Source organism: Benincasa hispida, chromosome 3 (assembly GCF_009727055.1).
Source record: "Benincasa hispida cultivar B227 chromosome 3, ASM972705v1, whole genome shotgun sequence".
NCBI classification, from domain to species: Eukaryota; Viridiplantae; Streptophyta; class Magnoliopsida; order Cucurbitales; family Cucurbitaceae; genus Benincasa; species Benincasa hispida.
Window position 1 is genome coordinate 51,201,563 of NC_052351.1, and position 24,469 is coordinate 51,226,031.

General features: G+C 30.2%; 2 protein-coding genes across 5 annotated transcripts; both read left to right on the top strand.

The window, feature by feature from the left end:
- The first annotated feature begins 9,972 nt into the window (after positions 1-9,972).
- Positions 9,973-16,233, top strand: LOC120073805 (probable inactive leucine-rich repeat receptor-like protein kinase At3g03770). 3 transcript variants are annotated; one of them, XM_039026656.1, is made up of 9 exons: positions 9,973-10,398; positions 10,629-11,038; positions 11,316-12,807; positions 13,517-13,650; positions 14,391-14,631; positions 14,765-14,964; positions 15,062-15,114; positions 15,361-15,472; positions 15,662-16,233. In XM_039026656.1, the coding sequence occupies exons 3-9, from the start codon at positions 11,472-11,474 to the stop codon at positions 15,929-15,931; spliced, it is 2,346 nt and encodes a 781-aa protein (XP_038882584.1). In that variant the 5' UTR covers positions 9,973-10,398; positions 10,629-11,038; positions 11,316-11,471; the 3' UTR covers positions 15,932-16,233. The 3 variants fall into 3 exon arrangements, with proteins under 3 accessions (XP_038882584.1, XP_038882583.1, XP_038882586.1); XM_039026655.1 differs by having other exon boundaries at positions 9,973-11,038; XM_039026658.1 differs by having other exon boundaries at positions 9,973-10,994.
- Positions 16,234-19,240: 3,007 nt separating this feature from the next.
- On the top strand, positions 19,241-22,534 carry LOC120074039. Of its 2 annotated transcripts, XM_039027017.1 has the most exons (7): positions 19,241-19,441; positions 19,579-19,668; positions 19,919-20,073; positions 20,994-21,114; positions 21,310-21,429; positions 21,921-21,991; positions 22,089-22,534. In XM_039027017.1, exons 1-7 carry the CDS (start codon positions 19,334-19,336, stop codon positions 22,324-22,326), a joined length of 903 nt encoding a protein of 300 aa, XP_038882945.1. In that variant the 5' UTR covers positions 19,241-19,333; the 3' UTR covers positions 22,327-22,534. The 2 variants fall into 2 exon arrangements, with proteins under 2 accessions (XP_038882945.1, XP_038882946.1); XM_039027018.1 differs by lacking the exon at positions 19,241-19,441 and having other exon boundaries at positions 19,579-19,663.
- Positions 22,535-24,469: the final 1,935 nt, after the last annotated feature.

Consider the following 24,469-nt stretch of genomic DNA (forward strand, 5'->3'; position numbering starts at 1 on the left):
ATAACTCATTTTTGGCCCAATATTAATGTTGGTGGAGTTGAGTTGTATATTTTACTAACGCACTCTAACTCTCTCATTTTCCCATGTTTTTAATAGTTCCACCCATTGGCCACTGTCACACTCCGAGAGCTAACTCTGGGTTCTAACAACCACCTTTGATGACAACTTCGGTGACTAACCTCAGACTTCGACAACCACCTCCAAGACAACTCCAATGGCTAACTCTGGGATCCGACAACCATCTCCAATGACAATTCCGACGACGAAAATCCAGATTCCTACAACCACCTCCGATGACAGCTCCGACGACCAATTCCAAGCTCTGACAACCTTCACGAGACCAACTCTGACAACCTTCACGCGACCAACTCTGACAACCAATTCTGGCCTCTGACAACCACATTCGGTGACTTAACTCCGACGACCACCTTCGCGCTACCAACTCCATCGACCAATTAGCTTCGATAACAAACTCCGATGACCAACTTCGATAACCACCGTTATAGACTCCGACAACCACCTCCGACTAGAAACTCCGATGAAAATCACCTTCGATGATCACCTTTGAGTGGGCAACTCCGACGGCCAACTCGAGGCTTCGACAACTACATTCGACGACAAACTTTGACAACCAACTCTAATATAACCTTCATGCAACTAACTTCGGATTTCGATAGTCACCTCTGACTACAATCTCCAGCGAAAATCATATTCAATGATCAATTTCAATGACCACTTTCGCCCGACCAACTCCGGAATTCGAAAACCACCTCCGATGACAAACTTCGACAACCAACTCTAATACACCTTCATGTGACCAACTTCATGCTTCGACAACCATCCCTGACTATAAACTCCAACAAAAATTATCTTCGATAATCAACTTCGACAATCACTTCCGACTACTATAAGACTGATGACTGTTAAAGTATGTTGTAGGGTTGTTGATTATATAAAATATATTATTTTGTCTACATTAAGTGCAATATTTATACGTAATGAATTCACATATCAAACAAGTGTTAAGAATATTTAGACAAAAAATATGTATGTATTTGAAAAGTATGTAACATATAACCAAAAAAAAACCATAAAATGAAAATTCTTTTCCTGAATCATTTTCAAGCAATAATTAGTGAAAAATAGAGATTTGTTCTATGATGATCCTCTAAATTTAGAGAAAATGAAAATGAAATTGTTGAAGAAATGTGAAATGTGGTGACATTCCATTGGTTGTTACGATGATGGGGGAGATTTAATTAAAAAAAAGTCATGACATAGTAAAAATATAGAGCAACAATTGGAAGAAGAAGAAAAAGAAGAAGATGATTGAAATTCATGGAGAAAAATTAGCTAGAATCAAAAGTTTTGATTTCGCTTTAGTTTCTCATTTTATTTAACCATATTTCTACAAGAAATGTAATGGGTTAATGGTTGTTCATAGCTAAAAAAAAAGGAAAGAAATAAATAAAAGTTATAAAAATTAAAAGAAAAAAAATTTGTAATCCATATTTTATTCAAACAAAGATGGGTAAAATTATTGAATACAAAAGTTTCAAAACAAAAATAGTAATCATAAACGCATATTATTTAGAGTTCAAAAAAATGCATTGGATATCCAGACATATGAACTCAACTTTGCCCCTCAAATGCAGACATATGAATTGCGAACATCCTCTCAACTTAGCGTCCCAAACAGTCCCTCAGATATCATCATTATCCTATGATTCATTACAATCTACAGATTTACCAATCTTGTTTTGACTTTTCCATAACATGAGAGTTAAGTCATTAAACTTTAGTATACATTTACTTAAAAGTTAAAAGCATGTTATCTAATAAATTAATAATCACCCCTATGCTAACTGTTTTTAGTTCATCTTTTGAGTTTTGATTACAAAAATCATACCCAACCAAAATAAAGGAGACATGAATACACCTTGGCCTTTTTATATAATGTATGGTATATTAGGTTTAATAGATAAGTGGACCCAATAAAAATTTTTATGCTATTAAAACTTACACCATATAAAAAAAAGTTAAAGGAATCATTAGGCTGCACCTAATCCTATAATCTCCATTTTTATACACACAAAGAAAAAACCGTCATGTGACAGTCTCTTATCGGACAACTTCCTGGACGACACAAAAAGAGGTGTAGCCCAGGAAGCACCCAAATATTTTCTAAAAAATTATAAGATATTGTATGCGATGTAGGTAAATTATTTTTCCAACAAAAACGTTTTATTTTCTTAGAGTTGAATATCGTTTACCTAATTCAAATTTTAAAAAAATTATTTCTTAAAAAAATTTTCCACAAACTTTGCCCAAGTTAGAAAATGTCCCCTCTTCAAATATTATCTCATTTGTCTTCTTCACTAACTTCTAGTTAAAATTTGCTAACATGAGTATAATTCAACGAATATAAAGTTTGTACTATCGACTTTAAAGTTAGAGATTCGAATTTTCACCTCACATATTGTTAAAAAAAAAAACTTGTTAAAAATTGGACTAAATTTTCTCAAGAATGATCACAATCCTTTATTCTTTTATCTCTCTTCATTTTTTTTTTCTTTCTTCAAAAGTCAAGTAATTTTCTTTTTAAATGAGACAGAGATACATATTTTGCAACTTTTTTTTTAAAGTTATATTAATATTAGTTGACAAATGAAAGTCATTATTAATATCTTTCATGTGCACTCACAATTTTGTTGCCAATGTTTAAATTAAAACCTAATGGAGATATAGATATTGGGTAACAATTAAACTTTTGTTCTTAAATAAAAAAAAAGTCCAATTGGATAAATTGGATTAAGTAGATCAAATAATAAAATATATTTTCATTTTATATAATCAAATTGATCTAAGTATTTGCATTTTTTTTTAAAAAAAAGTTTTTCTTTGGATCAATGATTTTTCTCAAATATAATTGAATTGAAAATATTTTGATTCCTAAAAGAAAGAAAAGGAAAATACATAATAGGAGAAGGGATTGAAAGGATAGGGAGTCTAAGAGTGACCATTAAAAGATGAATGGTAGTAGATGAAGATTGGATAACTAGTGAGATTGAAGAATGTTAAGCCTTTTTTTTTTTACTTCACTATTTAAGAGTATTAAAGTCCATAGTCTATGAAGAATATTAAAATTTGCAACTAAACAATTTAAACTTTATTAAAGTTGATATGTAATAAGAGATTTTAATTGTATTTTTCTTTAGAAAAAAAGATTTAAATAATATATTTGCTCCTAACTAGAGGTAAGAATTTAGGGACAATTGCAAATATAGCAATTAGACCCAAAGTTTTAGTAGATATAGCATAATGTAAAAAAAAATACAAATATGAAAAAAAATTAGATAATCTATTAGGGATAAATCATATCGTCGGTAGGAGTTTACCAATGATAGATTACAACGCTCGTAAAAGACTATTAATGATAGAAGTCTGTCACTGATAAACTTGACTGTATTTGTAATTTTTAAAAATGTTTTTATACACTTGGTTATTATCCCTAAAAATGCAATCCATTGCAATTACTCATGAATCTTATGTGTTTGAATTATAATATTTTTAAAGGGACGTTTTAGACCACAACTTGCCTTAGGTGGAATGGACTATTATAGCTCACTCAATATTTGGATCTCACATTATAATGGTTGAAGGACTTCTTTGAATTGATTAGTGAAAAAAATGTTTTTTTTTTAAAAAAAAGTCATTTTTATTTAAACTATTTTGATAAAAATTATTTAAAATATACTCTAAAAGTGTTTTAAAAACTATTATAGAAAAAAAAAGGAGTGTTTCAACAACTATTTTGAGTTGTTGTCAAACACTCCAATTTTTTATAAAATAACTTATTTTCAAAATTAAACACTTGAAAAGTCAAACCAAACACCTTGAAGTTTCTTTTTGTTGTATACAAGTATTTTTGTTAGAACGATGATATTGAAGAATAATAGAATAATTTTTTATTATAGTTCTCTAAAAAATTATAGATAATATAATCACGTTTTGTTATTTTTTTTCTTTTATTATAAGGTTATAAGAAATCTTTTGCCTTCTTTTATTATAGATAATTTTTTCATTTGACCGACCCCTAATTTAGAAATCTAATAAAATGGAAACGTTTGCGTAGAACTCATACTTAACTATTGTAAAACAATTTGAAAACTCTCTTTTATCTATTGTGCTTACTAATAACAATTCTCTCTCATAATTTGTAATCGAGGCTAAGTCTGACCCTACATATAGAATATTATAACCTACAACTAACTCAGTCAAACTATCAAAAATGTTTTTTTTTTTCTCATAATATGAATGAATAAAAAAATTGAATGATTCAATAGAATTGAGGCAATTAAAGATTTTGATGCTTCATTATTAATGAATCACTACTTTAAGTGTCTAAAGCAATAATATCACCACTTTAGGTCTAAAGCCAAATCTCAAAACAAAAAAGCAACTCTCTTCCACAAAACAAGTAGATTTGGACAACTTGGGAGTGGGTAGCATGGAGGGACACTTAGCACTTTGGCACAATATGAGGTCTCCATTAGTTGACAAAAATACCCTTTGTATCAAGCATGGGCCATGTCAAACAAAGGGGTATGCTTGTCTTTTCACACCCTTCAACTAGGTCATAAAGTCCCATCCATGGTTCATGTAGGGCATAGCCCTTTCATTGTATGGACCCTCCTAAAACAACATCAATATTCCAATCTTTCATCAAACTCTTCTATGGTACAAATATTTTTTTCTTGAATATCATTAATTTCTCTCCCCATATTCCTATAAAAATGTTTTCATTTGAAAGTGAAAGATGAGTAGAAATACAATCCCAATAGATTGATTATTTTTTAGGTTAAATTACAAAAATTATCCCTAAACTTTACACTTTGGGTAAAAAATGCTCTTGAAATTTCAAAAGTTAAAAAAATACCCTTAAACTTTCAAAAATAGTTCAAACAATATCCTTGTTGTTAGTTTTAGATGAAAACTGTTCAAGTTTTGTTTAAAAAATACCCTTAACTTTATAAAAGTTAAAAAATATCCTTAACTTAATAAAAATTAAAAAATACCTTCACCGTTAGTATCAAACAAAAATTGTTAATTAATTCTTCGTGACAAACAAAATGTTCTTACTAATCAATTTGTTTGAAGTTTTCTTAAGTTCGAAAAAGTTTGAAAAAGTTCAAAAAATTCAATTTAAAAATAAATTAAATAGATATCCTCACTTTTTTCATATAAGTACCCTTATATATATATTTTTTTTTAATTTTTCAATGTTTAGCTTATACCAATGTTCTCAACAACCAAAATAAAAACAAAAATTTTAAGTTAAAACATAAAATACCACAAAATTTTACAAAATTTCAAAATCAAAATCTCCTTCTGAAACATATCAAAACGATAAATAGTCAAATAAAAAAATATTTGACTATTTATCGTACATATAGGTACTCTCATATTTATTTTAATTTTTCAATTCTTAGCTTACACCAATTTTCTCAACAACCAAAACATACCAAAACGTTGTGACGTCGAAGGCCCCCCCATGAAGCGTCTTGGAGAGCAAATTGGAAGGAGTGTCTTTTCATGCATGCGTATCAAATGGAAAGTGATGCGGTGCTGTAGGGTAGGACTGCAACACTTGCCTAGCAGACTGTCTCTATGAATGACGTGGGGCACAAGTGTCGTAGCATTTGTGCAATGTTGTGCCTCCCTTTATTTGATTTTACCATTTTACCTCCCGTTGCTTGCTATTGCTCCATTTAAGCATGAATTGCATTTGAAACATCCCGACAACATATTTTGCTCGATAACCGATCTAAGAACTAAAATAAATATTAAATTCCTAAGAACCAACATGATTTAAGCTAATACTTTTTTTATTTGACTATTTATTATTTTGGTATGTTTCAAGAGGAGATGTTGATTTTGAAATTTTGTGAAATTTTGTGTTATTTTATGTTTTAACTTAAAATTTTGGCTTTTATTTTGCTTGTCGGAAAAATTGGTATAAGCTAAGAATTGAAAAATTAGGAGAAATATGAGAGTAGCTATATGAAAAAAATGAGGATATCTATATAATTTATTTTAAAATTGGTTCTTTTCGAGCTTAAAAAAACTTTAAACAAATTGATGGGGAGCATTTTTTAATATATATATATTTTTAATTTTTAAGGTCATTTTTGTCATGAGGAATTAATGGTTTTTGTTCAAATACTAACGGTGGGGTATTTTTGAACTTTTATTAAGTTAAGGATATTTTTTAAAGTTTTGAAAGTTCAAGGATATTTGTAAAACAAAACTTTAATGGTTTTCATCCAAAACTAACGGTATTTTTTTATTTTTTTTTTGAAGGGTTAAGGGTATTTATGAAACTTTTGGAACTTCATTTTTGACACAAAGTGTAAAGTTTAGGGGTATTTTTTATAATTTAATCCATTTTTTATTTTAATGTTAGTAAGTTTAATTAAGAATATTTGAAAGTGATTTTGAATGGGTTAAAATCATTTTTTTTTTTTTTTGGGTTCAAAATCACTCCCAAACATATATTTATTCATTTCAAAGTCAAAATTATAAATGTTTGGTTTGAACGAATAAAAGCAAGTTTGAGAATGATTTCGAATATGCTAACAAGTGATTCTAACTATTCAAAAATTACTCTAAATTATGTTCAAAATATATCGTATTTAAGAATGTAAAAGGAAAGCTATTCTTACCTACATCTAGATACCTTAATGTCATAAACATGTATATCACAAAGTAATTAACCATTTTTACTGAAACTCTTACCTTGATAGTAACAATTTATAATTGTCAGGAATTATTTATTATTGACAATAATATATTGTTACTAAAATTAATAATGACATTTTTTTACAGCATTGTTGATACTCTAACCTCGATGTGCAATTCAACGACTAAAAATATCCGTTAAGAAATCTCTTTTTATCTTTTGGTAGTTAACTTGCATAGTAGTAAACATGTATTGTTCAAGTTCATCAACTTAAGAAAAAAGGTAAAAAAAAGAACAAGGTCAAACAAATTAGAATTCAACTAATTAAAAGAAATCTAACTAAAGATAGTAATTGAAATTCAAAACCTAGTAAAAAAGGAAAATATTAATTGTTTAAATCTGTTTGGTAGATTCTAAAGTTTGAGATAATATATATTTATATAATTATGTCAATTAGGGGAGAATTATTGTCCAAATACCCTTAAAATAGGTGAAGTTTATTTATTTACTTATTAGTCTATTTAAACAAGTGGGTCATGTATTTCAATTGTTTTTAATAAAAAAACAGAAAGCTGGTTGAATGTCTTTTTTCAAGTCTGTTCATCTATCTTTTATTTCCATTAATTATCAAAAATTACAAAACCCAAACTTTACACTATTTTCATAAAGCCTTTTATTTTATTTTATTTATTTATTTTTTATATATATTTATATATATACTTTAAGATTTAAACACTACTTTAAATGTTCATTTTGATTCATATACTTTCAACTTTAGTTCATCTTGGTCTCTCTACTTTTAAAATGTTCATTTTGATCCTTATACTTTCGACTTTTGTTCATTTGGTCCTTGAACTTTAAAAAAAATAACCATTTTATTCCCTTGAAATAAAAATAGAAATAAAGGGATCGAAATAGGTAGAACCTCCTCAGGGAATATAAGGTTTTCATGAGGCTGATCTTGAGCCGCCATCCAAGCACGAATACCTTCGGGACTAAAATGAATATTTTTAAAGTACAGGATCATAATGAACCAAAGTTGAAGGTATAAAAATTAAAATAAATATTTTCAAAATATATAGACCAAAATATATTTAAATTGTTTTTAGTTATTATGACATATTTTCATACGTCTTGGTTGGATAACATATGCAATTTGATCTGTCACCGACACATTAAATCCATAATTATTGGTAGTGGTTTTTATTTTAGTTTTTCCTTTAAATGTTTATTCATATCACATGCATCTCTAACTTTTTTGTTTTTATTTTATTTTATTTTTTGCCAATTGCTCTTTCAAAAATATAATTTAACATTAGCTAACAAATTATAAGTTTAAATCTGGTTAAATTCTTTAATTTTATGTTTATTTCGTCTCTAAATTTTTAAAAAATATCTATTAACTTTTAATTTTGTATCTAGCAAATCTCTACATTCTTAAAATATTTAATAAGTGTATGAATTTTTATTTTTTATCCAATAGATCTGGGCCATGAAAAATTTAAAATTAATTGATCTATCATATCTAAATTTGATTTTTATGTCAAATAAAATCATAAACTTTTGATGTCTAATAGATTCATGAATGTTCAAAAATATCAAATAGTTTTTTTTTTTTGTCTATAAATATCGAGTAGGTTAAGGAATCTTATTACACACAAAATTAAAAATTTAGAAATATATTGAACACAAAATTAAAAGTTTAATGACATATTAGACACTTTTCACTAATGAAGGATCTATTAGACACAAATGGAAAGTTTAAAACCTCGTAAACTTCTAAAAGAAGTTAAAAATCACTTTTGATTTTTGAACTTTCATGATAATAACGATTGAGTTTGTATACAAACTCGTTACTCACCCAACCATTAGATTGAGATTTACATATCGGAATCTTCTCCATTTGAGTGTTCATTAAATCTTAATAGCATTTTTCACGATTGAAATTAAAATCGTTATAAATTATAAAGTTAAAGGACTAAATTAATATTTATTAAAGTACAATGATTAAATTGTTATAAATTTAGAATTACAATAAACAAATTATTATAAATTTATAAGTACAAAGACAAATCATTATAAATAATAGTTCAAGGATTAAATCATTACTCTGTAAAAATTTGATAAAAAAATTAGGTACAATATATGAAAACCACAACGTCTATTAATGAGAAAGATTTTAAATAGTAATAGATATATTAATTTTGTTATTGTTGTTATATCTCCATTCATAATTTTACAGATCATTGAATGTTATATTATTTTATTATAATTGTACATATGAAATCATCATTGAGCTATGTTCATGTTGTTATTTAATCGAACATTATTAATATAGTAAACAATGAAATGAAAATGTTATGAAAATATTTTCATATTATCGTAATACTAGAAGAATTTAGTAATCATCAACAATAGAGAGATTATACATTTGGTGTGAAAACTTCTTTCAATAACTTTTTAAGAGAGATTGATTAGGCATATGAGTATAAATAATTACAATCTATTAACCATTTTAGTCATAGGATCTCGTTTCACTTTAGTCTGTATACTTTTAAATATTCAAATTTAGTTCTCATATTTTTGATATAATTCTTAAAATTACTCCCTAGTATTAGTTTATTGCTAACTTTACAATATTAACAAAACAAAAAAAAACCCGTAAATCTTGGAAATATGATATTGTATCTTTTCTTGAATTGAAATAATTATCCTTATTTAATTTAATTCGATAAAAAAATAGCTTTGAACTAACACTAAGGACTAGTTTTAAAATATATAAAGAATACATAAATTAAATTTAGACATTTAAAACTACACAAACTAAAATGGGATGAGATTTGAAGTATAGGATAACTATTTCTTACCCTAGGTTGAAATTTATTTAAAAGAGATATATAGATAGACATAGAGAAAGATTTTACACGTGAATTTAAGAAAAGAGTCCCAACACATATCTTTGTTCAATCCACTTCAATCATAAAAAAAAAAAAAAACGATTCAAAATGCTAAAAAGAATAAAAGGTATAGTATATTTGTTTATTAATTAAAAAAAATTCTTTGGATATTTTGCTATCATAACTTTTCTAAAATCATATCATATTTTTATTAATATTTTGGTAAAATTATGATTTTACAATTTTATTTTGGGATTGAACCTTCAACCTTTGTCAAAGTGTTGAGATAGTTTAAACGTTGTGTAAAAGAGAAAAGAAATGGACAGTAACTGCAAAGTTGGAGTGCAACGACAATGGCAGAAGGAGAGCAAAAGAAAAGGCGGCAAAAGCAACAGACTTGGAAGCCAAGGGACCACTCTCTCCCCTTCTTCAGCCTCCCCTCCATTCCAAAATCTGACAAAAAAAAACCCACAGAATTCCAAAGTTTAATCACACCCATTACGAAATCAAAGCCTCTCTCATTGCTTTTCTTCTCTAATTTTAAATTCACTTCTCCAGTTTCTTCGATTATATTACACACAGATGGAATAAAGAAGACCTACTCTTTCTTTTTCTACGGGAATCTTTCATCCCCTTTTGCTTTTTCTTCCCAGTCAGAGCTCGCCTTTTGTCTTTAAGACCATCTGATGACTGCTGATAATGATGATAATTGATAAAGAACATCCATTATCGTCTTAATTAACTTAAAACTCTAACTGGGTAGGATCCATTTTGCTCTGAAATTTCTTTACTCCCCTACTTTTGTTTTCTTCATGTTTGAATGTGGGGAAAATGAACTAATGCTGTGTCTGTTTGTGTAATTTGTTGTTTTTGACATCTGGGTTTTGATGTATTTTTCTGTACCCATGTCACTAAATTGTCTTGGAGTGTATTATTAATAGTGAAAACTGATTTCTCTTTGAATGGTTTCTTCTGTAAAATCGTGTCAGTGAGATTTTGTAGCTTCTTCTGGGGTGTTCTGTGGATGTATGGCTCAAACTCTTTTGGTTTTACTCAAATGTGCTATCTGCAAAACCTGAGGTGTTTCGGCTTCAAGTGTACTTTCTGGGTCTTTTCATGAGCTTTTTGCTGGGTTTGAACATGGCAAAGTGTCAGATTGGTAATAGAAACTGTGGTTTTGCTTGTTGAGGATCTTGGAGTTTTGTGGTGAGTTACTTCATATTGAAGGCACAGTCGACTTCAGTTGGTTGCTTGTTCTTCATTTTCCATGAAGTGCTTGAGTGTTGATTTCAGTTAGCTGAACCTACATCTCTTGGCTGTTGGTGAGAAAATACAGTTCTCAAGATTGCATGTTGGTATGTTCAGATTCTGAAATTCACATTTTACCTTACTTGTCGAGGTAAATAGGTTCTTGTTTCTATCTGTTGCTTTTTTTCCTTTTATGCTTTTCTAGACATTTGAAATCACAGAATCATTTCCCTCATCATTCTACATTACTTTTCTCTCTCCCTATGGCCTTTGTTAGTTGGGAGGATTTTGGCATTTTTCTTCTGGACATATTGAGTTGTTCACATTTTTCTTTGGGAAATTTCTATTCTGTTTTCTGAGAATATTTTATGTTAATTCTGCTTGTTATTATATGCTTACTGGCACTCCTTGAATTTTTTTTGCTCCAGGGTATCTGCATTTAGTACTGAACGTCGGGTTTAGACGTTTTCGACTGAAACGACTTGACTAAAGAACAGTGTCGATGCGATACAAGCAACTCCAATTTACTGGCTTCTGAAATCTAGTTCACTGTCATCTTTCAACTGGTTCTGTTCGTAGGACCAATGGCTCAAGTACTTCATTATTCTGTGTATCTACTCATTCTCATCCTTTTTGTAAGAGTCAATCTTTCGCAGCAATTTCAATTGTCACAGACTCGGACACTTTTAAGAATACAGCAACTTCTGAACTTCCCAGCTGTATTGAGTAACTGGAATTATAGCACAGATTTTTGCAACTTAGAACCAGATTCCTCTGTGACTGTTGTATGCTATGAGGGAAACATGACTCAGTTGCATATAATTGGCAAGAAAGGAGCTCTTTTACTACCTCATAACTTCTCAATGAAGTCTTTCATTAATACCCTTGCTAAGCTTCCAGATTTGAAAGTCCTTACATTAGTTTCTCTTGGTTTATGGGGGTCAATACCTGGTAAAATTGCTCATTTATCATCACTGGAAATATTAAACATGAGCTCTAATTTCCTATATGGTGCCATCCCTCCGGAGATTTCGTTGCTGTCAGGCTTACGGACGCTTATACTTGATGATAACATGCTTGCAGGACAGCTTCCTGACTGGTTCCACGTGCTTCCGCTTCTAACTGTTTTGAGCTTGAAACACAACATTCTCAATGGATCATTGCCCAATTCACTGAATGAGTTGGAAAATCTTAGAGTTCTTTCACTTTCACATAACCATTTTTATGGAGAGTTGCCTGATCTCAGCACTTTGACCAACCTTCAAGTACTTGAATTGGAAGACAATGGTTTTGGACCTCAATTCCCTCAACTTGGCAATAAGTTGGTTACTCTGAAACTGAGTAAAAACAAGTTCAGATCTAGTATCCCTGCTGAAGTTAGCTCCTTTTACCAACTTCAACATTTCGACGTCTCTTTGAATTCTTTGGTTGGGCCATTGCCATCAGTATTCTTTTCTCTACCATCTCTTTCCTATCTCAATATATCAGGGAACAAGCTCACAGGAATGCTTATGGATAATATTTCTTGCAATGATGAACTTAAAGTTGTGGATTTATCCTCAAACCTCTTGACCGGAAATTTGCCGGAATGTCTTCTAGCAGATACGAGGAACAGGGTTGTCTTATATCCCAGAAATTGTTTTGTCACGGGAAAACAACAGCAGCATCCAGTTTCCTTTTGCCAAAATGAAGCACTAGCCGTGGGCATTGTACCTGAGGAAAAGAAAAAAGAACGAACACGTAAGGCAGTTCTTGCGCTGAGTATAGTTGGTGGCATTGTTGTAGTGGTCATTTTACTTGGTACAGTCTATTTACTAGTAAGAAGAAAGAATGAGAAGAATACAGCGAAGAAACCTCCAACAAATTTAATAGTAGAGAATCCATCTGCTGGGTACACCTCAAAGCTGCTCTCGGATGCAAGTAAGATCATTTTTCTCGTCCACCTTTCGTTTAGCTGTTCTTCAGGTTTCGAGAACAGGGTGTACTAGTTCTTGAAAGCAAAGACATTCTCTCTACTTGCACAGGCCTCCACAAACCCATGTGTGAAAAGAGAAAAATGCTATTTGGCAGTTTAAGCAGAAACTTTGAGATATTTGCACTAAGCTAACCATAGATAAAATTTGGGTTTAATAAACACTCAACCAATGCCTTGGAGCTTAAAACTAATCAAGCTTACCAAACCAAAAAGTGCAAAGGATATATTAAAGAGTCTGTCTTTTGCAGGACTCTTACCTTCTCACTTGGTCAAAATGTTCCCTCTTGACAGAGAAACTATCTGAATTGAGAGCAAAAACTTTGCAGGACTACTATTTTAAGCTTTGATATTTTGTTACTATTCTTATAGTATTCTACCCTATCAAAATTAGTTAAAAATCGGTCAGAAATGACTATAACATCTATAACTTTCTGCCCCTAGTTGACGACATAAGATCCCAATAATAAGCAATAATATATATAAGGTGTATAAAACAATAGCTTTGAGCTTCATGAGGATGCTTATTTATTTACTTTGTTAAGTACCATGACTAAGGTGAGAAATGTAGTAGCTAACAAGCCCCTATGCATTTTGATATATTAGCTTACAAAAATCTGACTCTGTGAACTTTGCTTCTTTCTTCTTCATCTTCAGGGTATATATCTCAAACAATGCAGTTTGCACCACTTGGCCTTTCAACTTATAGAGTGCTCTCGTATGAAGAGATTGAAGCTGCTACTAAAAATTTTGACTCTTCTGCTTTCATGGGTGAAGGTTCTCAAGGACAGGTATAACAAAATCTAAAATCTTAGACATCATTACACCACTCTTTCATTTTGAATAATACTCGACTTTGACTATTCTACTTTCTTGGACGAAGGCTCATAGTAAGGTTTTATTTATATAGTAGCTTTAATCTTTGTTCATTGTCAAATCACTGATTAACCCAAAAACTTAAACTGATGGGTGAAGGTAAATTTAATATTATATCATCCAATACTCCTTCTCACTTGTAGAATTTAATATTATATCATCCAATACTCCTTCTCACTTGTAGACTTGAAATATGTAGAAGTCCCAACAAGTGAAAATCAATATTATATAGGGAGGAAATAACATTGCAAGGTTTGAACGTAGAACCTCCTAAACCACCTCCTCTGATACCATGAGGTCTCCACTAATGGGTAATTATAGTACAAGAAAAGAACCAACTAAGGGAACTAAAATGGAAATATTAATAAAAAATACTAAAAAATAAAAGAGTAACAAAAAACAATTATTATATACAAATCTACATTCATTACACGCACTGTTTCTTCTATAACTGAATATGGGTTTGCAGTTTTTCTTCTTCACTCAATAAACAAACTGGGTTATCAGTTATTAAAATCATATACTCCTTTATGGTATGCAATTTTTTTTTTTTTTGTGGATGAAGTGCTCTTGTACACTTCGTCTCTTGCATTTTTGGTCGGTTTACTAAAAGCTGTATTCATCATAGACTTTGTCCTTCCTTTTTTGTCATCAGATGTACCGAGGTCAGCTGAAGGATGGCTCTTTTGTTGCCATTAGATGCCTTAAAATGAAAAGAAGATATAGCACACAAAACTTCGCGCATCATATAGACCTTATTTCGAAACTCAGACACCGCCATTTGGTTAGTGCTCTTGGACACTGCTTTGAGTTGTACTTGGAAGATTCAACTGTTAGCAGAATATTTCTCGTCTTTGAATACGTTCCTAATGGCACGCTGAGAAGTTGGATATCTGGTACTCTATGAAAACTGTTTGTTTGTTTCTCATAAATGGAGATGGAAATCACCAATGTTCATGCTGACTTCATTTCTACATTCTAACTATTCAAGCTTAATGCTACATATGTTTTGCACACAATGCATTGCAGGAAGACACTCGAGGCGATCGCTTACTTGGACACAACGTATAGCAGCAGCCATAGGAATAGCAAAAGGCATCCAGTTTTTGCACACAGTTGCGGGCGTATATTCGAATAACATTAAAATAACAGATGTACTACTGGATCAAAATCTTGTTGCAAAAATTAGCAGCTACAACCTTCCTCTAATGGCTGAGAGCATGGCAAAGGTACAACAAAGAAGTATTTTTTTCAGCTGTGCAGTCTATTCACCTCCTTGGCCCTTTTTGTTCTCTTTAGTTCGTAATGACCCAGTTAACTTCTCAGGTCAGTCGGGGAATTTCTTCCGGTGGATCCAAAGATTCCAGTGGCCATGAAAGGTTGTCTATGAATATATTTAATGTATATTCACCCTTAACTTAGAAGCAAATAAAAGTATTATATGCACAAAGTTTCTGAGACTGAAGCATCATAATTGGTGGTACACTAGCATATTACGGTTATATAAAAACATGGAATGAATTATCCAACAAAACAACTCTTTTTCATGTTTTTTCCCTTCCTCTGGTCCTCCCCCAATATTGCTCTATGAAATTGACTCCCAAATTTGACTTGATACTTCACAGGATCAATCAAGAAGCTCAATCTGATATCTATGACTTTGGAGTAATATTACTAGAAATCATCCGTGGGCGAGCATCCAAATTGAAAAATGAAATTAATGCTCTAAGAGAGAAGGTAGTAGAGATTACTTTGCATTTCAATACTTCAATGTGCGTGCTCGCGTGTTGCGTGTGTACATCACCTACACAACTTTCAGTTGGAGAGTAAAAGATTCCAACTCAATGAAATTTATTTATGAATATGTCAAAGTAGACATGTTTTTTTATGTTATATTCAGATTTTGATGTTTCTCAACGTATGCAGTTACAAGAAGCCATTTCATCGGATAGCGTTGCTCGAAAGAGCATAGTTGATCCGAGCATTCAAAACGAATGCTTAGATCAATCATTAAAGACAATGATGGAAGTTTGTGTCAGGTGTCTGCTCAAGGATTCAGTAACCAGACCTTCCCTTGAAGATGTCCTCTGGAATTTGCAGTTTGCTGCTCAGGTTCAAGATGCGTGGTGCGGAGAATACCGTAGCAGTGACGGGTCTCCCGTCTCCCCTTCTCTACCTAAACTCTCAATCTGCTAATTCCCACAAAGAGGTTCATTTATTTTATCCATCTCAGTTCTTGGATCTTCATAGACTCTTTCTGCTGGCATGAGCTTCACTCTGTTAAAACAACAGTTTGGTTGGTTTAGTCTTGGCATTGTTAATTACTCTTCAAAATTAACAAAGTTTAGTTTGAGCTTCAAAAAGGTGACAGGAGCAAACATTGTAGTTTAAGCTTTTAGTCCTTGAACTTCATATATATTTTGGTCCATGTAGTTTATTCAAGTCGTTGGATATAGTGTAAAAACAAAAATTTAGCTTATGCATATGTTTTATTCTTACTTGATGAGTAGATGAAGCCATTCTAGATGTTAGATTTCAGAAATAGAATTAGATCCATATTTTCGAGTTTTAGGAACCAAGAACATAAAACATTTTCGAGTTTTGAGATAGCGTTTTTTCTGCAAATTGTAGTAAATTTGTTGGTTAGAAAAAAATGAAAATATCTTTTTATACTTGAATGACGAGATAGATCGCTTTTGCGAGAGATAGAAACGATTGATTATAAAAGAATCTTAATAGATTTTTTTAAATTTTTTTTTAGTAGTGTTTGGTCGAATAGATTGTGATTAAAACAATTAAAGTCATTTTTAAAAACAAACTCGTTTCATACCTATATTAAAATAAATTTCTTACCGGCTTTGAGATTTTCTAAAATCATACACATTTTAGCTAATTTATTCAATTTTATCCTTCAAAATTTAGATTATTTTATATATCTATTTCTTAAAAAAAGAATGCTGATATTGTTTTTTTTTTTTTTTTAATTTTAAAATAAAGCTAAATGAAATATATATTTTAAATAATTATTTAAAAATTACAAATTATTTAAAAAAATACAAAATTTAATAATAACTCTAATTTAGCTATTATATCAAAATAAGATAATTTAGTATCTATTTATCAAACATTATAACTAACTTACTCAGATCTAAAAATGAAATTTATTAAATATATATATGTTTCATAAGTGATTTTACTAACATATAAACTCATGTATTTGTCCAAAAAGATAAAATCAAATGCTTCCACTAATATTATTTTCTTTCATTCAAACAACGTTCAATGCCTGCACTCTAACATTGCAACTGCATAGTGCTATTTTTTGTTTGAATCAAACTCTTGTTTTATGTCATATGGTCCAAAAAGTCCCAAATCACGCATAAACGTGACATCATCGCTAAGTTAAATCACAACAATTCACTTGATGAATGACGTGTTAAAATTTGCAAATTTCCCATTAATAAGGTGTACATTGGGTGCTACAATTACAAATATAGTAATCAAGTTCAAAGTATTAACAATTATAGCACAATACAAAAGAATTTGTAGATATAACAAAAATTACATTAAGCTCTCAGAGTTTATTAGTCATGGTAGTCTATCATTAATAGATTTTGTTATATTTGTAATTCTTTAAAATGTTGTCATAACTTAATTATTAACCCTAAAATTATTATCCAATATAATTATACTTAGGTGCTAGTCTTATATGAAGACCTAAGGTCCAAAGCCTTAGGCTTGGAGTTTGGGGTTTTTTCATTATAAAATAATAATAATAATAAAAAAAAAAAGATTTTCTTCTCATTTAATTATTTTGAAAATAAAATTTACTATGTCTAAATACAAATTCCTTATAAGGATTGTTTTCTTTTAATATTTTCACTTCAATTATGTTTTTTTTAATTAATCAATTAATTTATTTAGGACTTTTATATATAGTTCGCATCACAAGAAGACACATACCTGATTTTTTTTTTGTATTCGAGCTTTAAAAAAAAAATACTGAATATGGTTGAGGGACTTCTCGTTAAGAATATCCAACGTATTTAGCAACTATTATTGGGCAATAATTTTTTTTAGTAATACAAATCAAGAACAAAACTAACAAGATATCAAATCATTAGACAACGCAAAATCGTTCCATGTGGGATGATCTTCAAGCCAAACACTTGGTTCGTCGTGAATTACATGCCAGAATGTGAGTAATGTTATTACAAATTCCAAACATTTATTATGACATTAAAGCTTTTCATTATTGGGCAATACTTCTTCTTGTTCTTAAAAATACAGAGTTCTTTATGGTTCATTTCTACAACAATATATTAGTTTTAATTAATTGACAAGTTAGGTTTAGTATTTTAACGTTATGTTAGTGTTTGTACATAGCCTTTATGTATAAAAATTCTATTAGATTTTAGTATATTGAAGTTGTATTTGTATATATCAATATCGACTATGGTCTATTAATATATACACTATAGTGGATCATATATGTAGTTTATTATTATAAATTATATGACATGTAACGTGTACTCTTTCACTGTAGACCGCAATTGATGTTAGTTGAATATGATTTCGTAAAGTATGGTCTATTGGAATATACAACACCTAAAATTAGTCGTGGCCTATAGCTAAATATCATAACTAATGTCAATTTTGGTCTATAAAGACAATGAATCATGATCTATATTATGGACTATGACTAACTTCAATAGTTTTCCAAGGCAATATAAGCCACAACTAACGTTAGTTGTGGTCTACAAGTACATATCACAACTAAAGTCGGTCATGATTAGAATATAAACTGTATTGGAATGATCATAATCGAAAAATCGTAGTCTAACCAAATTAAACACGACTAAATGATTGTGGTCTATATCAATGCCTTAATCAACAACCAAAATTTAATTAGAATATTCAAATATAATTTAGGGAAGAAATAGTATTTCTCTATTGAAGTAGGACTTACAAACGCTACATATAACCATAGTATTAAATTTCTATCAACATGTCAATATTTCCACGTTTCCATGGGTTCGACATCGAAATAAGGAGTGAATCGATATTTTCATTATATCGTAAAAAATCCACGAAACATAATAATTAAGCAATAAAATACCAATAATAAAATTATAATATAAATAATAGGTATTTTAACTTTTAATAATCGTAAAATGTTTATTTACTAATTTAAGTTTATTTTTTGTTTTTATAATTTTTCCAAAAATATTCATAAAAATCGAAATTTTATTGATATTTTCATCAAAATTTATGTAAAATTAAGAGCTCAATAATTCTATCGATATCGACATTTTAAACCTTCCATACAATACTATTTATATTTATAAAATTTTAAATAGCATAATTCAAAATTTTTTTAGCTTATCGAATAATGAGTTAACGAGGTAGATTAACAGAAATTTATGCTCTGGAATAGAAGTTATGAACATTTAATTATAATAATTTAAATATAATTTTAAAATCATTTTTAAAAATTCATATTTCCTTCCTTGTCGCGTCAATTTGCTCTCGTTTTCGTTTTCGCTAAACGGAGGGAGAAAATTTTCACCGGCAAAATTTGGCGGGAAAGCCGAAATCATGAGCTCGTCGGCGGTGGATACGGAGGCGCCGGATCTAGTTTGCCACCTTGACAACGTCCAAGGCCTGGTGGATGCCTTCACTGCCGTTCGATGGAAGCGCCATCAGGTTATTCCCGTCCCATTTTTCCTTCCACTTCAGTTTCATTTCCCCTTTTTTTGAACTCTACAGATTTCCTCTCTGTTTTCTGGATTAATGCCCATATTTATTTTTTTATGATGTTAATTTGCTTGTTTATCACTCAGGACGCCGTAATCGAACTATCGGAACATGGCATCGTTTTGATCGTTGAAGAATCCGGCTGTCTTCAGGCCAAAGTGTATCTGCAGCGTGAGGTTTTGGATTTTGAGTTTAAAATTTTTATCTCCTAGTTATGTATTGATAGATTGATTTTAAACTGTTACTCTTGAGTTTGTGAAGTTGAAAATGAAGAATAATTATGATTCAATTTGTACGAAATCTTGAATTGGAATGCTCATCTTCACAATTTATGTTCGAAGAAGGAAATTTGATCTGATGCGTGTTTCCATCTCCGTTCCCGTTTTTAGAGTGACCGAAGTTTTGCTGCTTTTCTACATGTTACAGCTTTTCATTCGTTATGAATACAGTGCACAAGCTCGGCCCAGGTTTGGAGTGAGCTTAGGCATTTTTGTTGATAGTTTGAATACATTTTCTGTTCCTGGACGTTTAAGCACCATTGAAATCAAATACCCGGGACCTGACATGCAACTTCTTTTCAAGTATATTCACTTTGCCCTTCTTTGCATCACGTATCATCTCTATTGTAGACTCTATGTTTGGTTTTTTTTTTTTGGTAGGCAAACCAAGTACATAAAGCTTTCAACTATTCTGATGTTAATTTAATTTGATTGGTAAGATGAGAATTGAATTTGTTTCTGGTTTTTAGGCTCCGTTGGTATTGATTTTGGAGGCGTTAACAATGACAAAGTGACTCTGGAAATTTAATAGTTTTTGGTATTTGGTTAAACAAATTACCTTGATTGGCTTCCTAAAATATTTGACGGCTCTCACCAACATTTTATAAATAATAGCAATCTCAAACTAAGCCTGGACTTCCATTGACGAGCAATGTAACTCATCATCTTATATTCTATCTACTTGTTAAACCCTTTGATGGTAAATTTTTACGTCCCTTATAGACTCTTTTTCTTTTTTTCTTTTTTAAACAATATCTCTGAATTCTATCATGGAGAATTCTGAGGGTACTATTAGGGGTTTATGGGTGCGAGTGGTATTAGTAAGGGCATAAAGGTAATTAGTTAGAGAGTTAATTTGTTATAAGTAGAGGGAGAGTGATGGAGGGAAGACATACAATTGTTTTAGTAATTTTGGGCTTGGGTCACCATTCTCAAGAGGGTAGGCTCCAGGTACTTTATACTTGGTTTATCCTGTACTTCTTCATTCTCTATATTTCAATATATTTCAGATCTTGATTCCTCTCTTAAGTGGTACCCTCACAAGAATCTGTCAGTATCTTCATATTTTATGAAGTTAAATTCTGAAATTGGAGAAACCAATATAAGTGGACTAATTAGAAATTCTATTTAGTTTATTGTCCTTTGATGGAACATTTTTTTTGCTGAAATGAGATAAAAAATACAGTTCAAATGTAAGTAACTTACTCCGAGTTTGTTACCAGGTCAGTTGATTCATTAGATGCTTGCATTTATGCGGAGATCAGAACTAGAATCCCAGATACGATCTCATGGGATTACAATTTTGAACCTGCAGGAAGCAGCCCACTCAGTTTCACTGTCAAGGTATAAGTTTATATTGTAATTAACTTTGAAACCTTTTTATATATGCCAAAGATGATATCTGACGTAGTTCCTAGAAGATATAAATCTGAGAATACTTTGAAGGCAAGATAACAATATGAAATTTATGAATCTAAAGAGTATATTAATTACAGATCATCGAAGAAAAATAACTGAAGATTGTTGTTTGAATACCAGTCTGCAGCACTGAAGGAAGCTATTGATGATCTTGAATGGCCTGGATCAAGTGTCCTGATAGCTCTACAACCAGATCCCCCTTCTGTCACCTTCAAAGGTGAAGGCCATGGAGAATTGCAGGTATGGTTGTTCACTGTTTCAAAAAGCCCTCCCCTCTCAATTGTGTGCCTGTTTAAGTCTCAGGTCTAGCGCCTTTCCTTAGGTGAGCTTCACAAAATAAGACGTGCTTCAGTTGCATGCCTTTTGTGAAGCCTCATGGCTCAAAGCCCTGGGTCTTGGGACTTTTTCATTATTTTTAAATGGTAATATTTAGGATTTTTCTCCTTTATTAACAAAAAAATCAAATTTCCTAAGCTAAATGCAATTTTTCTTGTGTTGAGGTATTTTATTTTATTTCTCCATATTTTCACTTCAACTATGTTTTCTATTCTTTATATAGTACTTTTATCTATAGTGCGCCTCATAGAAAGAAAGTTCGCTCTTTTCTTTCTTTTTTTTTTTGTTCTACACTTGAGCTCTAGAAGACTATTTAAAAAACGAACAAGCTGAAATGTGAAATCACAGTACCATTGTAATAATATTAATACAACCCATTCTTACTTCCCACGTAGGTGGATTTCATGTATTATGCAAATACCGATCTTCTGATCTCATTCCACTGCGATCGACAAGTATCCTACAGGTAACACGGTTCCTTCACAAAGTTAAACATATCAAATCCTAACACATGCTTCACTTTGCTGCAATTATCTGTTTCTGTTTGATGTTCAATGAGTTAGGTACAAATACAAGTTTCTCCGTGCGACAACTTCGAACATTCCGAGCAGTGTTATAAGAGAAAACAGGGGAAGCAAATTGACTATTGGGAGAGGAGGAATGCTAAAAGTTCAACACCTTGTTTCTGTTGCAAAACCATCCACTTCACACCCTCATATAGATTCTGCTGGTTATCAGCAACCCAGTAGAATTGCTTTCATTGAGTTCTTTGTAAAACCAGAAGATGCCACAAATGATTAGTACACCTTTTTTCAATATTAATTTTTTGAAACATTACATCACATTTGGAGAGGAGAATTCGAACATGCAACTTACTAGAGGAAATAGAAATGTCTTAACTGTTAAACTATGTTTTAGGTTGGCGACTCTTTTCAAATATTTTGCCATCCGTCGGCTCTTTTTGGCCTTGGTAATGAAGTTTGCGTTCGTAGGGATGTCTGTGACATAATCATGTTATTAAATTTTTGTCAACATCTTGATATTTCCATCCATATTTTTACGTTTTCATGGATTCGATATCAACATGAGAGGTAAATCGACATTTCTATTTTATCGTGAAAAATTCATGAAAATGAAAAAAATAAGCATTAAAATGTAGTATAATATAAGTAATAAACATTCTAATTTTTTAAGAAGCATAAAAGGTTTATTTATTAATTTAAATAATTAATTTGAATTTTTTATTTTTTATAATTTTTCTTGAAATTTCTATTGATATTGACATTTTATTTATATTTTCATGGTCAAATTGAGATCTTGTTTTTTTTTTCTTGATGATTTTATTTTATTTTTATTTTTATTTTTTTTATTTTTAGATATCGACATTTTAAAGCTTAGACGTAATACTATTTAATGGTAGAATGCTACCAGATTTGTGCAAGCATGTGTATGTATGTACGTTCGAGAATGTTGCTTTGACTTGTAAGTTTGAGTTGATGCTTGATCAACTCATATTTCCCCAAGTGGATTTCTATGAACCAATAAAAAGAACATTGTCATTTTTTTTAGAAAAATATTCTTTTGGTCCTATATTTTAGGTCTAGTTTTTATTCCGTCTCTAAATTTCAAAATGTTATATTTTTATTCTTTTAAGTTTTGAATTTGGTTTCAATTTAATCCATAAGTTTAAAAATGTTATAAGTTTATCTCAAGATTAGTTTTGTTTCAATTTGTTCAATAAGTTTCAAGATTTATAATTTTAAACTCGATTTCCATCTTTAATGTTAATGTCTATTAATTAATTTAAAAGAAACTAAAAGTATTGTAATTAATTAAATTTCACTATTTTTTTTATCACAATTAAAATTAAATGTAAAATTTTACTTCATAAATTTTTAAATTAATTAGTATATACTAATGTCAGAAAGTGAATATTAATGAAAAATCGAAATTGAAAGTATAAGTTTACCTACAGACTAAATTTGAAACAAAATTCAAATTTCGAAGATATATTTGTAACATTTTAAAATATAGAGACTAAACTAAAATTAAACTCAAAACTTTACTAAATTGTAATATTTTAAGACCTAAAGACTAAATGGAAACTAAACTCAAAATCTAGAGACGAAAAGATATTTTCCTTTAGATTTTTCCACAATGACCCATCATACACAAAATGGAAGGCTTAGATAACTATCGGACACTTTTAAAATTTCAAAAATTCAATAGACACAAACCTCAAAGACCAAACTTATAATTTAACATCTACATTTTTACAAGAGTAATGTATCCTACTAAGTCGTGTTTAAAATTTCAAAAACTCAATAGCACAACATGCCTCTCCCTCGTTACAATTTTCTCATCTTGAAGCACATGGTGTAACCAATATTTAAAATGTCAATATCATTAGAAATATCGATATCTTGATTTTACGAAAATATCAATGAAGATATCAATAAAATGTTGATGTCGATAGATATTTCTGAAAAAAATTAAAAAAACTAAAAAATCAAATTTTAGAATTTTTAATCAATTTAACATATTTATGATTTATATGATATTACATTTTGTTGCTTAATTTGTTATATTTCATAGCTTATTCTATGATATAATGGAAATGTTAATTTATCCGATATCGAACTTGTGCTAATTTAAACCTATCAATGAAATTTATTACCATGAATATAACCACCAGCACTCCACCTTTGGTAATTTCTTTAATCTATATATGTCTTTGATGCACAACACAGTGCTTTGCTTTTATTTCACTGGGGATAATTGGTTGGCAAAACTACATATTCATTAGAAATTGGAAAAGTGAAAACAAAGCTTTGCATATATACTAAACCACAAATAACTAAACAAAGTAAAAATAAAAGTGTCGGTCTTTACATTACGACCCTGTTTATAATGAAAATTGGTGTAATCGTAATGAGATTTCATT